Source organism: Crocodylus porosus, unplaced genomic scaffold (assembly GCF_001723895.1).
Source record: "Crocodylus porosus isolate Cpor-Errol unplaced genomic scaffold, CroPor_comp1, whole genome shotgun sequence".
In the NCBI taxonomy this organism is placed as follows: domain Eukaryota; kingdom Metazoa; phylum Chordata; order Crocodylia; family Crocodylidae; genus Crocodylus; species Crocodylus porosus.
In genome coordinates, this window is record NW_017728906.1 from 69,855,218 (window position 1) to 69,867,784 (window position 12,567).

The 12,567-nt window shown below is 41.6% G+C and overlaps 1 protein-coding gene across 6 annotated transcripts in view; it reads left to right on the top strand.

Moving 5' to 3' along the window:
* Positions 1-12,567, top strand: part of MID1 (midline 1) — a 384,302-nt gene that overhangs the window by 318,357 nt on the left and 53,378 nt on the right. For all 6 annotated transcript variants that reach the window (XM_019529341.1, XM_019529339.1, XM_019529338.1 and 3 more), the window contains one exon: positions 323-418. In XM_019529341.1, coding sequence (XP_019384886.1) covers positions 323-418 — 96 coding nt within the window. The remainder of the gene's footprint in view (positions 1-322; positions 419-12,567) is intronic.

Sequence of the window (12,567 nt, forward strand, 5' to 3'; positions counted from 1 at the left end):
CTTGGGCAGTGATGGTGACATATGGGGTAGCTGCCACAATCAGGCCAGCAACACAGGCACTGCTGTTTTTGCACCTCTCCTTCCTTCCCTTTCCCCCCGCCCAGCTGCCCCCAACTCTGTACATGAGGCTAGTTTCTCAGTAGACCTCTAGTAGTTATGTTAGTGTATGCATGCCCAGGCAGTGCATGTTCATATGATACTTACATTTACATACCTACTAATTTAGGAAAATCAAATCCCAAAAGTACATTTTTCATGTACTTCCTTACAGTCCTAGATTCTGCAGAATACTTAAGTGTTCTTTCTTCTTATTTGTTAACAGCAAAATTTGGAAAGTAACCTCACCAACCTTATTAAGAGGAATACGGAACTAGAAACGCTTCTGGCTAAACTCATTCAAACCTGCCAGCATGTGGAAGTGAGTATTGAGCTATGCTTGGAACATTTTAACCTGAAATATTGATATATAAACAGTACCTATTCATTTCAGAAATCTTTTAGCTTTTAGGGCTCCAAGTAGATCATTTTGGAACAAATGAAAATGAATGTAAAGCAAAACCAAAAGGGTGACAAACTATCAAATTTGGTGGGCTTTTTTTCCTGGCAAAAATGGTGGGATTTCTTTCCTGACAAAAATGGTCTTGTGTTGCTCCTGTCCTTCTCTACAAACCTCTGTAGAGAAAAACCAAAGGCCATGTGCACATGAACATATATGTGTGTTTGAAATGCCACAAAATGCACTTTGTGCACGTGATTTGGTTCTTGTGTTGCCAAATTTAGATATTTGGACGTCCCACTATCAGAAAAAAGCATGCGGAAAAAAATGTGGGGTGTTGCACATGGCAGCAGTGTACACCACCTGAAACTGGAGCCTGGCCAGCCAGATCCACACTCAAGCTGCTGGTCAGGCTCCACACACCTGGATCACCATTGCTGTAGCCCCAGAGGGCCTCTAGGTGCTGACCCAGCCTCTCCTACCCCACCCAGAATATTTTTCACTGGGCTAACCCTGTGTGCAGGGGTATGTACCAAAACAAAAAGCAGGGGCATGAATTTGTATTGCTACTTTTTCTCCATGGCAACTGCATGCCCCTGCTCATGGGGACATGGCCTAAGAGTTCTCCACATTCACTACAAATTGTCTATCTGTCCATGAAGCATAAGACCTCACTATACCATCTCTGTTTTTGTCTCTGTCTCTCTCGTTCAGTGAGAGACCCAAGTAAAGGTACTTCGTGTCCAAAAGTTTGTTTATATCCCATACGACCAACTACAGAGTTTGTCCAGCTAGGAACAGACATTCAAAAAGCCTGAGCCTGAATTGATTAAATCTTTCCAGGTTAATCTAAGCTGGCTAGGCTGAACTGGTTTGTAACTGGACAGACACTCTCTCTGGACTGAGGAAATTCAGACAAATGCCTGCAGTTACTCAAGCTAGAAGCCGGAGGGGGGGGTGGAGCCTAGAGCAGCCTTCCCTTCCCTTGCATAGTGCTGGCGTGAGGGGGGCATGGCCAGGCCCTGGCAGGACCTCTGATTAAGGAGGTCTGCCTGCACCATCCCAGGCTTTTCCCCATTGGCTGCTCCCAAAAGAGCATTGGTTCTTTCAGTGAGACCTGAGGAAAAGTATTTAATACCTAAAAGTTTGTCTATATCCCCCCAGCTGTACAGTTGATCGAATAAAATGTGTTCACCCATATCTCAAAAATCACACCCACAAAAATCTTTGCTACTCAGGTGTCTCCTGGACCATGACAGCTACAGCATCGCCCTGATATTATCTATCTGTGGCATTTTTATATGTTCTTCATTACCACAGTGTCTGAACATGTCATCATCTTTAATGTATTTATCCTCTCAACACCCCCTTGAGGTTAGGAAATTATGTTGTCTCCATTTTACAGATGGAGAATGGAGGAGAGATTTTAAGGATCTGACCCACAGTGGAAAACCACTGGAATTTAAGTGTATTTAGGTATTTACCCCAAAATCTTTTTTTTTCACTAGTATTTCAATATTTTTGAATTGTCTAGGATAGGACATCTATGGAAGTCTGTGGAAAAGCAGGGATTTGACCCCAGATTTCCTAAAATTGAGTCTAGTGCTCTGAGCAACCTTACTGAAAAACTAATTAGTGCCCTTAGGCATAGTCCCATAAGTATACTTGATATATAAGAGATAGCACATACTTGAAGCTATCTTCATCATCCATGTTCCTTCCTTCCAACTTGTTTTAGGAACGTCATGAAAAAAATATCTCTGTCATATCACAATGTAGTGCCTTCAGCTTTTGATTGAGGCATACTGGAACAGTAATGAATGGTTAGAAGAACTGCTCATGCATGCCTATCAGTGGAAAAATTGAAGAAGTTTGAATTCAATCTAGCAATTTTCATAAATGGCAAATATACTTTAGGAAAAGACAAGAGAGTTGTTATAATAAGAGGCAAAGACACAGCAAATAATCCCGATTTATGATGAAACAATCTTCACATGGTTATATTCCATCATAGAGAAGAGACCTTTGCAATTAAGATTTTGCATTTAAAATAGTTTTGGTGTACTAAAAGTCTGTTTGATTTAACAGGAAAAGTAAAACCTGTCTTTCCTGTAGCAAAAATTATTCTATCATATTATGGCACTGTTATAATCTTTTATACAAGGACATTTAGCTTTAAACTACATTGCAATCCCTAGGGCAACCCTGTGTTATTCATTAACATCATTTTACAGATGCCCGACAGACAGACAATATTAAATGTTAATACTGGTGTGCAGAAAGTTTTCACAATATTGAGATTTGTAACATTTTTTGCATATATATTGCTAAGGGAAATCAGTTTTTTTCACCAATATTGCCCTAGAGAAAAGTCCTATGACATTTCATTGAAAAGAATAGCTTTACTATAGAATTTTTAAAATAATTATTAGAATTTAATGGAAAATTAGCTCTGATGTAGGAGTCCATAAGATAGTTTCTAAAGTCTATGGAGATGTGTTCTTTATTAAATGTTGTAGGTTTTAGAATACCATCTATAGAACCCTGTTGCTTTCCTCCATATAAAATTCCAGGTTTCCATAGGATTTTTTTCTTTCCTTTTTAATAAGTAAATGAGGACTTACAGACTCTAATTAATATCATTGAATGTTTTTTTTCCTATTGAGTAAGCCCAAACTCATCTGCTTACAGTTGAGCATGTGCTTAAATACCTTGTGGACTTGGACCTTCGTATCTACTATGGTAGTTAATTCTCTTGCACTCTAAATATTGATACCCTGAACTTCCACTCTCTTTTTCATGCGCTCATAGGCATATTTTGCGTAGCTCCATTGACTTTAGTGGGGTTTTGTGCAAATATGAGAGTCTATCTACATGTAGGCCTGGGACCTTTAAGCCTGGAGAAGCAGAGTCAGAACTACCTTAGTAGTTATTGAGAAACAAAGGCTATGTGTCATGCTCCTGCACCCAAGCAACTCTGATAGCAAGACCCCCATACTAAAAGGGATTAAGGTAGCACAAGGGCGCTTCTCTACCAGGGAACTTGTAAATAGCATGTAGGTAAACCCTGTAATTTTAGAACTGCTTTCCAGCTTCTTCTACCTTTTATAATATACTGCACATTCTAAGCTTTTATATGTAAAAATGGTAACATATTTCAGCATAAACAGATGTATGGTTGCCCCTTGAAGTTAATCTTACAGTTCTCTCCAGACATAAAGCAGTGGCTGGAGAGTTGGAAATGCATTCATTCCATATCTCATTCATCTAATTAGTCTAATTAGCATTTAAATTAACTCAATATGTAGAGATGGGTCCAAAACTCAACCCTGAAAGGTTTAGATCTGACTCTAAACTTTAAAACTCTGTTTGCCAGGACCAAAATGAAACTTTAGATGTGAATACCTCCTAATTTTGGGGAAGCTGAGACCTCTATCCAATATTAACCTTGTATAGCTTTTGTATCATTCTTATTAACATTGGAAATCAAATAAAACAAATATTATACTAACACAACATTAATTAAAAGTTCAAGAAGTCAGGAAAGTGAAACATTAAGAGTTCCATTACCATACTACTTTTGCATATTTTTATCATGAACAATTTGCATTCTTACAGTTAAGCATGTACAGTAAATTGTCACAGGAATGAGTCTATAGTGTTTTCTGTTCCATTGCTTTAGGTTTTATTTATTACTAACTGGGTGCATGTGCAATTAGCATGTAGCAATAATCTCTGGTGCACTTTGCTTCCAGGCTCAGCATTTAGATGTGCACCCAGGACCACAGCACATTGAGCTGGGGCAAAGCAGCCCCAGCTGGCAGGGAAACTCAGGGGAAGGGGGGGAAAAATCAGCCTGCCAGTCTGGGGGCTGCTCCACCCTTGCTGACTGTACTGCATGCATAGGGGCTTGCTGGGGCACGAGGGTACTCTAGTGTGGGGCTTGCCATCAGGCACCTCCCACAGGGTAGCACCCTCATGCCCCAGCTAGCCCCAGTCACTGTTTACATGTGCATATCAACGCATGTACAGTACTATCCTACATTGGAGTTAATTCATTTACTGCACCCTAATACGGGTGCACATGTAGCCAGTGATGCTTTACTGCTGAGCTAATTAATCAACTTTAGAGTAAAGTGCACGTATAGATGTGTCCACAGTGCTGGAAAATGAGAGGAGCATAGCCAAAGTATTGTATGAGTTGCTGTTACATACTGAATTCAGTATTTTCTAATTTTCATGTGGTTTTCATTATGGAGCTTTAATGTTGCTTTAGCATCTTTTTTATTACAGTTAATTTAAGTACGATAAGAATTTTGCATCCTCAGGTTCTTTACATGTATATAGATTCAAATTTTGAAGAAGCAAGCAAGATCCTTTTCCCTTTGGTTTCAAATTTTTAAGATTTACACAAGCTACAAAATACATTAAGCTAATTTTCATATTAAAAACAGAAACATAGCTTAATGTTCTGACAAAGCATTTGTCATCATCAGAAGAAAGTAACTTGAGCATTACAAGAAAAATATTGCAATACATTTAAAAAGAATGGTGTGGTTTGTCTGTTTTGCATTTCAGTTTATGGTATGTAGGAAGAACTGATGGTCTTGAAAAATAAAAATGGTTCATGTGACTTCTGTAAAAATAACCTCATTTAATGGTGGTACCACGTTGTAAATATTTTATAGTTTGTCTGCTTTTATTACCCAGTGGAATGCTATTGGCAAATCTGAGTATTGTGATACTGCCACTGGTTCTGCTTCTCATGAACAAAGTTAACTGTTAATAGCTCCCCAGAAACTGATTTCACCTCTGGGACATTATTAACATTGAACCCCTCATGACAGAAGAACACACATTTTAACAATAGCAAGGGCTAAATCATTCTCATCCTATGATTTTCTTGGACCTTTTAAACAGGATTATTTCCCTCGTCATTTATATGTATAATCCCCATTATTTCAACAAGAATACTCGTGTATAAAATAAACAGAATTTATATTCAAAAAGAGGTTAGATGGCATGTCTAAGTATTCTCTATACATAGATTTTGGAGTGGGCTAGCCAAAATAATGTTTTTGATAATTTTGTAAATACTTATGCTAGTGTTTAACTTTTAAACATAAGGTTTGGAACTATAACTGTAAATTACATCTATGGTCTTCAATATTTTCTTGCTCTTAATCCTTTGGGAAAGGTTGTTTAGTTACAAACACGCACAGCAAGACATTGATTTATATCTGGTTTCACTCAATCTTCTGAGTCATTTCCACCTTCAAAACAAAAAAGTCTTCATTTCCCCCTCTCTTACCACTGTCACTGACCCCCCCCAACTCTACCCCACAGATCTTGTTCTCTCCCATTTGTTCTTCATCATCCTTACAGGAAACTCAAGGGCTGTCATGAAAGATTTGCTTCACTTTTCAGAATAGAATGGAAGTTGGCATAAACACTCACCTTTGGGTATTCTGTCCCAGATGGTTCACCCAATTGTGAATGGCTGTGAGACTGCTGCCTTCATACTGTTATGTTCTGCTGTCTGCCCCAAAGATGCTCCACTTGAGAAAGACAGTCCCATTCTCTCACCTAAGTTACAGGCTACAGCAACCTTTTTAAGTAGGAGATCACTTTTGGAATTTAAAAGCAACCCAAGAACTACACCCCCACCCCAGCAGGTAAGTCTGTGGGGAGGGAAGGTGGCGGGGGGCAGATCAAAGCAGAGAGGAAAAAAATATTTGGGGGTGCACCACCCCAGCAGGTAAGTCTGGGGGAAGGGGCAAGGAAGATCGAGGCCCCAGCCCTAGACCTACTTACTCCCTCACTGATGGGGCCTTGATCTGCATCCCCCACCACCAGCAGTAAGTGAGGGAATGGGGCTGGAGCAGTAGCAGGCCCTGCAGCTGAGGCAGAGCGGGACAGAGCCATAAGCAGCTCATCTGGGGGATATGAGAGGGAAAGACATGCACTCCAAGAGGGCACAAGGGGCACGTGCCCCCAGATCTGCATGCAGGGCAAGCCAGGATCAGCTGCAGCTTTGGGCTGGGGTGGGCTCTTCCTGGTGGGACAGCAGAGGCATTAGGAGCAGGGCTGTGTGGCAGCTGTAGCTCCCCCAACCCTCCCTTCTAGCGCTGCCACTGCCCAACCTGAGTGAGATACAGCTGGGCACAGCCTGCCAGCCCCAGCCCACAGTGGCAGCTGCCCCACCCAGTGCAGATCCTGAGCACATGGCTCCCATACCTTGGCTGTGCCAGGGTATTCCTGGTGGAGGCTGTGCTGTGAAGTGCTTGGGGTGAGAAGTGGCAGCACTGGGAGGAGAGTTTGCAGGGAGGACTACAGCAAATTTTCACGTGGCTGTAGCTCCCCTCCCCCTGTAGCCCCTCTCCCAGTGCTGCTGCTGCTGCTGTGGTCTGGGCTCTTCCTGGTGAGCCAGCCACCCCACCAGGAAGAGCCTTGCCCCAACCCATAGCTACAGCTCACCCCATGTGCAGTTCCAGGAGCACACATCCCCCGTGCCCTCCCAGGGTGCATGCCCCCCATCTCCATGCCCACCAGATGAGCTGTTAATGGCTCCATCCCACCCTGGCTGCAGGGCTTGCCTTTGTTCTAGCCCCACTTCAACTCTCACCACTGCTGCAGCCGCCCGCACTGCCCCATGTTGGTGGAAGCGGCTGCCATTGTGGGCTGGGCTTTGTGCCCCAAGTCCCACTACAGCTGGTCCAGGAGTGGCCAGGTGCCACAGGTGCCACTGGGTTCAGCTCTACCCACATGTGGCCAGGTGCACCAGGGCTTGAGGCATAGCAGCAACCACCTCTGCCTCCTCCACTTCCCTTGCTGCCTCCACCCCATGCTCAGATGGGAGGACACATGCCCCCATGGTTTCCACTGAGGTGCACCCAGTAGTGGGAGCCCTCTGACCCCCTGGGCCCCAGTCCTCCTACCGCACAGGTGGGCTGGGGCCCCACTTACCTTCCCCTGCTCCTTTCAGGTGGTTGCAGCCTCCCTCACCATGGGGGCCTCAATTTGGCCGCTACCAGTTTCCTCCCCCAGACTGACGTGCTAAGCTGGGGGGCTTGGGGGTTTGCACGCATGTGCACATGTGCCCAGCCCCACCAGCCCAGGATCAACTAAAAAAAGCTCTCTGATTGACTGGTCGATTGGGATTGATCTGTTGGGGACCACTGGCCTAGAGCAAATGGTTAGATTGGTCCCGAGGTTGTTATGTGATGTGGTCTAGAAGCTGCTATGTACAACAAAATACAGTTGCTTCAACAAGTTATTTTAAATAATGAGGTCTAATGAACACTTTAAAAAAATAAATATTCCATTTTCCTAACTCATTAGTCACTGGAAAAGCACGTACTTAAAATAGCAAAAATAACCACAGCTTTTGTTTAAACTGTCATGTGGAGTTTTCCCCAATACAGCTATTTAGCAGGAAGCTAATAGAGTACATGGATCAGCAGCAGCACACAGGTATCTGCATATCTGGAAAACAGGTGCTTAGTTTTGGATCTAGAGCAGGCGTCATGTTATATACTTGTAGATGACTGCTACTAATAATCTAGACCCATACCGCAGATTCTCACTCAAGTCCTGTTGGGGTATTAAGCAACAGTTTCAGTTTTTGGCCCATCAGAATTATGCTATACTGCAATGCATACTAATCTTATACAGGTTCATCAAAAAAAATACGGCATAGTTAGGATTAGCATGTGTACAATATAGCTACTTTTCTTCTTGGTATAATGACATTTGTGGTGTTACATCACATAGGATTGACAGTCCAGGAGAGTCTGCATTCCAGAGACCCTGCTCAGCCTGAAACTTGAGGATGTGAGATTACTATATTCTTGATAAAGGCCAAGCACGTGTCCTTCTCCAGAACATAAAGAGGAGGGCCAACCACTTGTTGTGCAATCTTTGGTTACAAAATATGTGTTAGATCTAGATTGACCTAACTAATGTTAGGTCTACCTAAATAGCCAGGCTTGCAGGCATTCAAAGGGCTTAGGTCACCCTAAAACTGCCATGCCTAGCCTAAAACTAGTTCGTCTCAGAAGTGAATTAACCTGAGATCAGCATGGGGTAACCAATCTAAAACAAGTTAACCTGGCCTACTAAATGCCTATATATGTTCACAGTACAGCCATGGGGATTGGAAGGCCCAGCCACTCGCCACAGCTCTAGGACTGTGCTATTCTTACCCGCTTGAGCTATGTTGAGCTATGTTTAGCCCCTCAACTACCTCTCCCCACAACCAGGCAACCTCCTCCTGTGGACCCACCAACCTTCCTGGATTCACCAAGCCACAAAACAACCAGCCCCCCCTCCCCACAGCAGTCTTTTCAGCCTCTCCCTGCCTGCCCCCGAGTTGGGTTGTCTGTGCTTCTCCCAGCAAGCAGTGAATGTCTACATGCTCTTCTCCCAGTTTAGGGTTAGTAAACCACCTAAACCTAAATCAGATCCCATGAGCTCTTGTACTCCTTTATATTCCTGCTACTCATTTGTAAGAGATGAGAGCTCAGATAGACTCTGCTGGGTTATGTGGGAGGTGAAATAAAGTTATGATGTTAGAGGATCTGAATTCTGATTTGATTATCTCTATGCATTTTTTAAAATCCAAAATACTTTAGATTTGCCCATCCCATATAAGAATTGCAGAAAATTTAGCATCTTAAACTTTCGCTTTCTTCCCTTGATTTTTGGAACCGTTCTTTTTTCACGTAAGCAACCATCTACAAATAAACACAATCGGCTTTCTCCTTATGATAGTTCCCAAGGAAATGTCACATTTCATGTTGATGCTATCAGTGCATATATTTACCTTAGACCAGGTATCTTCTTTCTAATACTGTGACTTTAAGTGGATCAAAAAAGCAAACAGGAACACTGAGGTCAATGTGCCAATGAGTTTGAGTTGTTTGGGGGTTTTGTTTTTAAATTCTTAATTTTTTTCTAGATCTCTCTTATTATTTTTGGAAAAAATATGAGAAAATATCTGTAACTTAGTCAGAAATATGGAAATGTTCTCATCTGCTATGCCATGAGATCATTTGAATTCAACAGGAGAAAAATTGGGAACATGTAGCTGGGGGTGGGGGGGAGGGGACAGGCAGGAAATTCATATTGCCTGTAGACACTTCAGAATGTCTGCATCTCAGCCATTTTTTCAGTCCATTAAATACAATTGAAAATTTTATGGATATGACTACAAAATTTCGTATTTTACCAGTTAAAATCAGCCTTTGGCTTGATAAGGGAAGAAAAGACATTTCTGCATATTTGTGTAACCCAGATAGTGCTGTGTCCATTGTTTTCTGTTTATAATGGAAATTTTTGGTTTCTAACTCAGCTATAAAAATTTGCTGCGGACTGAATCTCAGCATACAAGTTACCAGACAGAAGTGATTCTGTGTATATGTCAAAGTGTGGTTTTCATGACCATGTTATATAAACTCCTGAAAACCAGGAGGGATAATGAAAGGCCTTCATTTCTGACTGCACAGATAACACCACAAAAACACAGATCAGACACATCTCTAAATTAGTTTAACAGTAAGAGAGCAAAAGAAATAGGAGCAAATATGATAGCAACTGTGGAAATCTAGTAAATTCTTTTCATGTGTCCTGTCTTACAAAGTGCTGGATGGAAATTGAAAATGGGAAGAACAAAGTCAATATAAAATGTAGAAAAAGAGATTGTATTATATAATGAAAATTCTAATATGTCATCAGACTTCAGGGTTGTTGGTTGTAGCCGTGTTGATTTAAGGGCATAGGCAGACAAGGTTCTTTGGGTAAATGTGATATCTTTTTTATTAGACCAACTAAATTGTTCTTTGCAAGCTTTTGGGCATAAACACCCTTCTTCAGGCACAGGAGAGAGTCCGCTGTTGGTTTCAGTGGTTGCCTGGGTAGATTAGAAGCCAGTATGCAAAAATGCAGATCTGTGAAAATGCAGATGCATGGTATTCAATAGCTTGGGGGAGGGGAGGGGAAGGGAATGTTGACCTGGTGAAAAAATGCAGCTAGTCAACTGTGGAGAGTTTACCTGGGGCTCTCACATGGCAGGCGTCTTATAATGTGCCATAAATCCAACGTCTATATTTAGTCTGTGATTTTTTTGTATCTAGTAGATTTATAAAGTGAAGTTCATAGGTTTGTCTACAAAAGTTGTTTTGTAAATTTCCTTTGAGGATTAGAAATGAGTGATCAGAGAGAGAGTGGTTATCTTGTGAAAAGTATACAACCACAGGTAACTGGATATTCTTCTTTGATAGATTTTCGGTGCGCATTCATTCTGGTATGCAGTTGTTGTTTGGTTTTGACCTCTGTACAGTTGATGAGCTACATTCTTTCACCAGGTCAACATCCCCCTGCCCCATCCCCCTCCACCCATTGTCTACCATGTACTTGCATTTTCAGACCTGGATTTTTGCATATTGGCTTCTAATCTATGCAGAAGAGCACCCAAATCAACACCAGACCCTCTCCAATGACTGAAAGCTTGCGAAGAATATTTTTTCCAACTATTTAGTTGGTGTAATAAAAGATATCACACTTACACCAAGAATCTTGTCTGTTCATCAGACTTCAGCTATTTAAATGAAGAGCTTCTTCAAGCTCTCTCTCTCATCATCAAAATATGTTACTGTTTTCTGTGAAATTCTGTGAAGGACAGAGAATCTTCCTTCTATGGACAAAGATTCTATGAAGGACATAGAATATTCCTTGTTTATGGTTTGGAAAAAGTTAGAACTATGCTGGCAGAGTGTTCCCCTGAGGACTCTATTAAACAATAAAAAGGCTTTGTTCTCAGCAATAAAAAATAATGCATGCTCTATTTTCATTACCTGGAAAGATGCCAATTCCTTTTAATTCTTATTCACACACTGACACTTGAGACCATTTGACTCAGGTGATCACGGAAACAGAGGAGGCTATAGCTAGAAGGAAATCCTGTTTAAAGATCCCATGATCAGAACTTTGGCAAAGAGCCCTTCTTTCTGATCTGATCCCTGATATGTGCAGTTTGAAAAAACAATCTATTCTGGATGTTGTTTACATATACTGAATATATTTGCATAATATCCAGCCGAGTCAGAAAAATGAACAAATAATATACAGGCTTCATCAGTCATTACATGGCATTTGATAATGTAGCCTGAGGTGGACGTGATTATTTGCCATCATACAAGTGCAAGTCATTTCTGGGAGAGAGTGAGAGAGAAAGAGAGAAAAAAAGTTTACAAAGTAAAGTAGGAGTGAGATTATAGAGGGCATCAGAGTAAGGGCAAGCAGCTTTAATTCAAGGACAAAGGAAGCTGGTAAAGGAACTGAAAAACATGTAGTGACATAGCTAGAGCAGTAGAAAGATTACTTTTGCACCACTATTTTGAAGAAACTGGAGCAGTAAGAGATGAGAAGGAGAAAAATCAGGAAAACAGAAAACTCATGATGAAAGATGACAAGGCCCAGAGTAGGGATCTAAATCTTTACTCCCTTTGCATGATAGTGACCACATCTCCATGAGACGGTTACTGTGCAGTAGATAGTCACTACTACACAGTAGCTTGTTACTACTGTGCAGTAGCATCACTGGGCATGAACTGTGATGTGATGTTACTGCATAGTAGGAATAAGCTACTGCACAGTAATAACAAGCTACTGCACAGTAAGCATTACTTGGCAACTATGCCAGGAGGTTACTGTGCAGTAATGTCAGTTACTGCACAGTCATTTAGTACTTGGTTACGCAAGTACTAAAAGACTGTGCAGTAACAACTGCACAGTGGGCAGCTTTTGTAGATACACCCAGACTGTACTTTTGTGACTCACATGGTACATTGTGTTGGTAAAACCAGAGATGAGACTGCAGTGTACTACAGGACAAGTAGTCCATCTGGGGAATATGTTTAAGAGAGGCATGGGGTCATGAGATGCTGCAATATCTGCTGGGAGCACAGAATAACATCAAAGTTCTCCAAAATGAGTTATTTAGCCTTCTCTTGTGGAGGCTGAGGGGGGATCTAATGGCCTGTTACAAACTAGTCAGAGGGGACCAGCAGGCA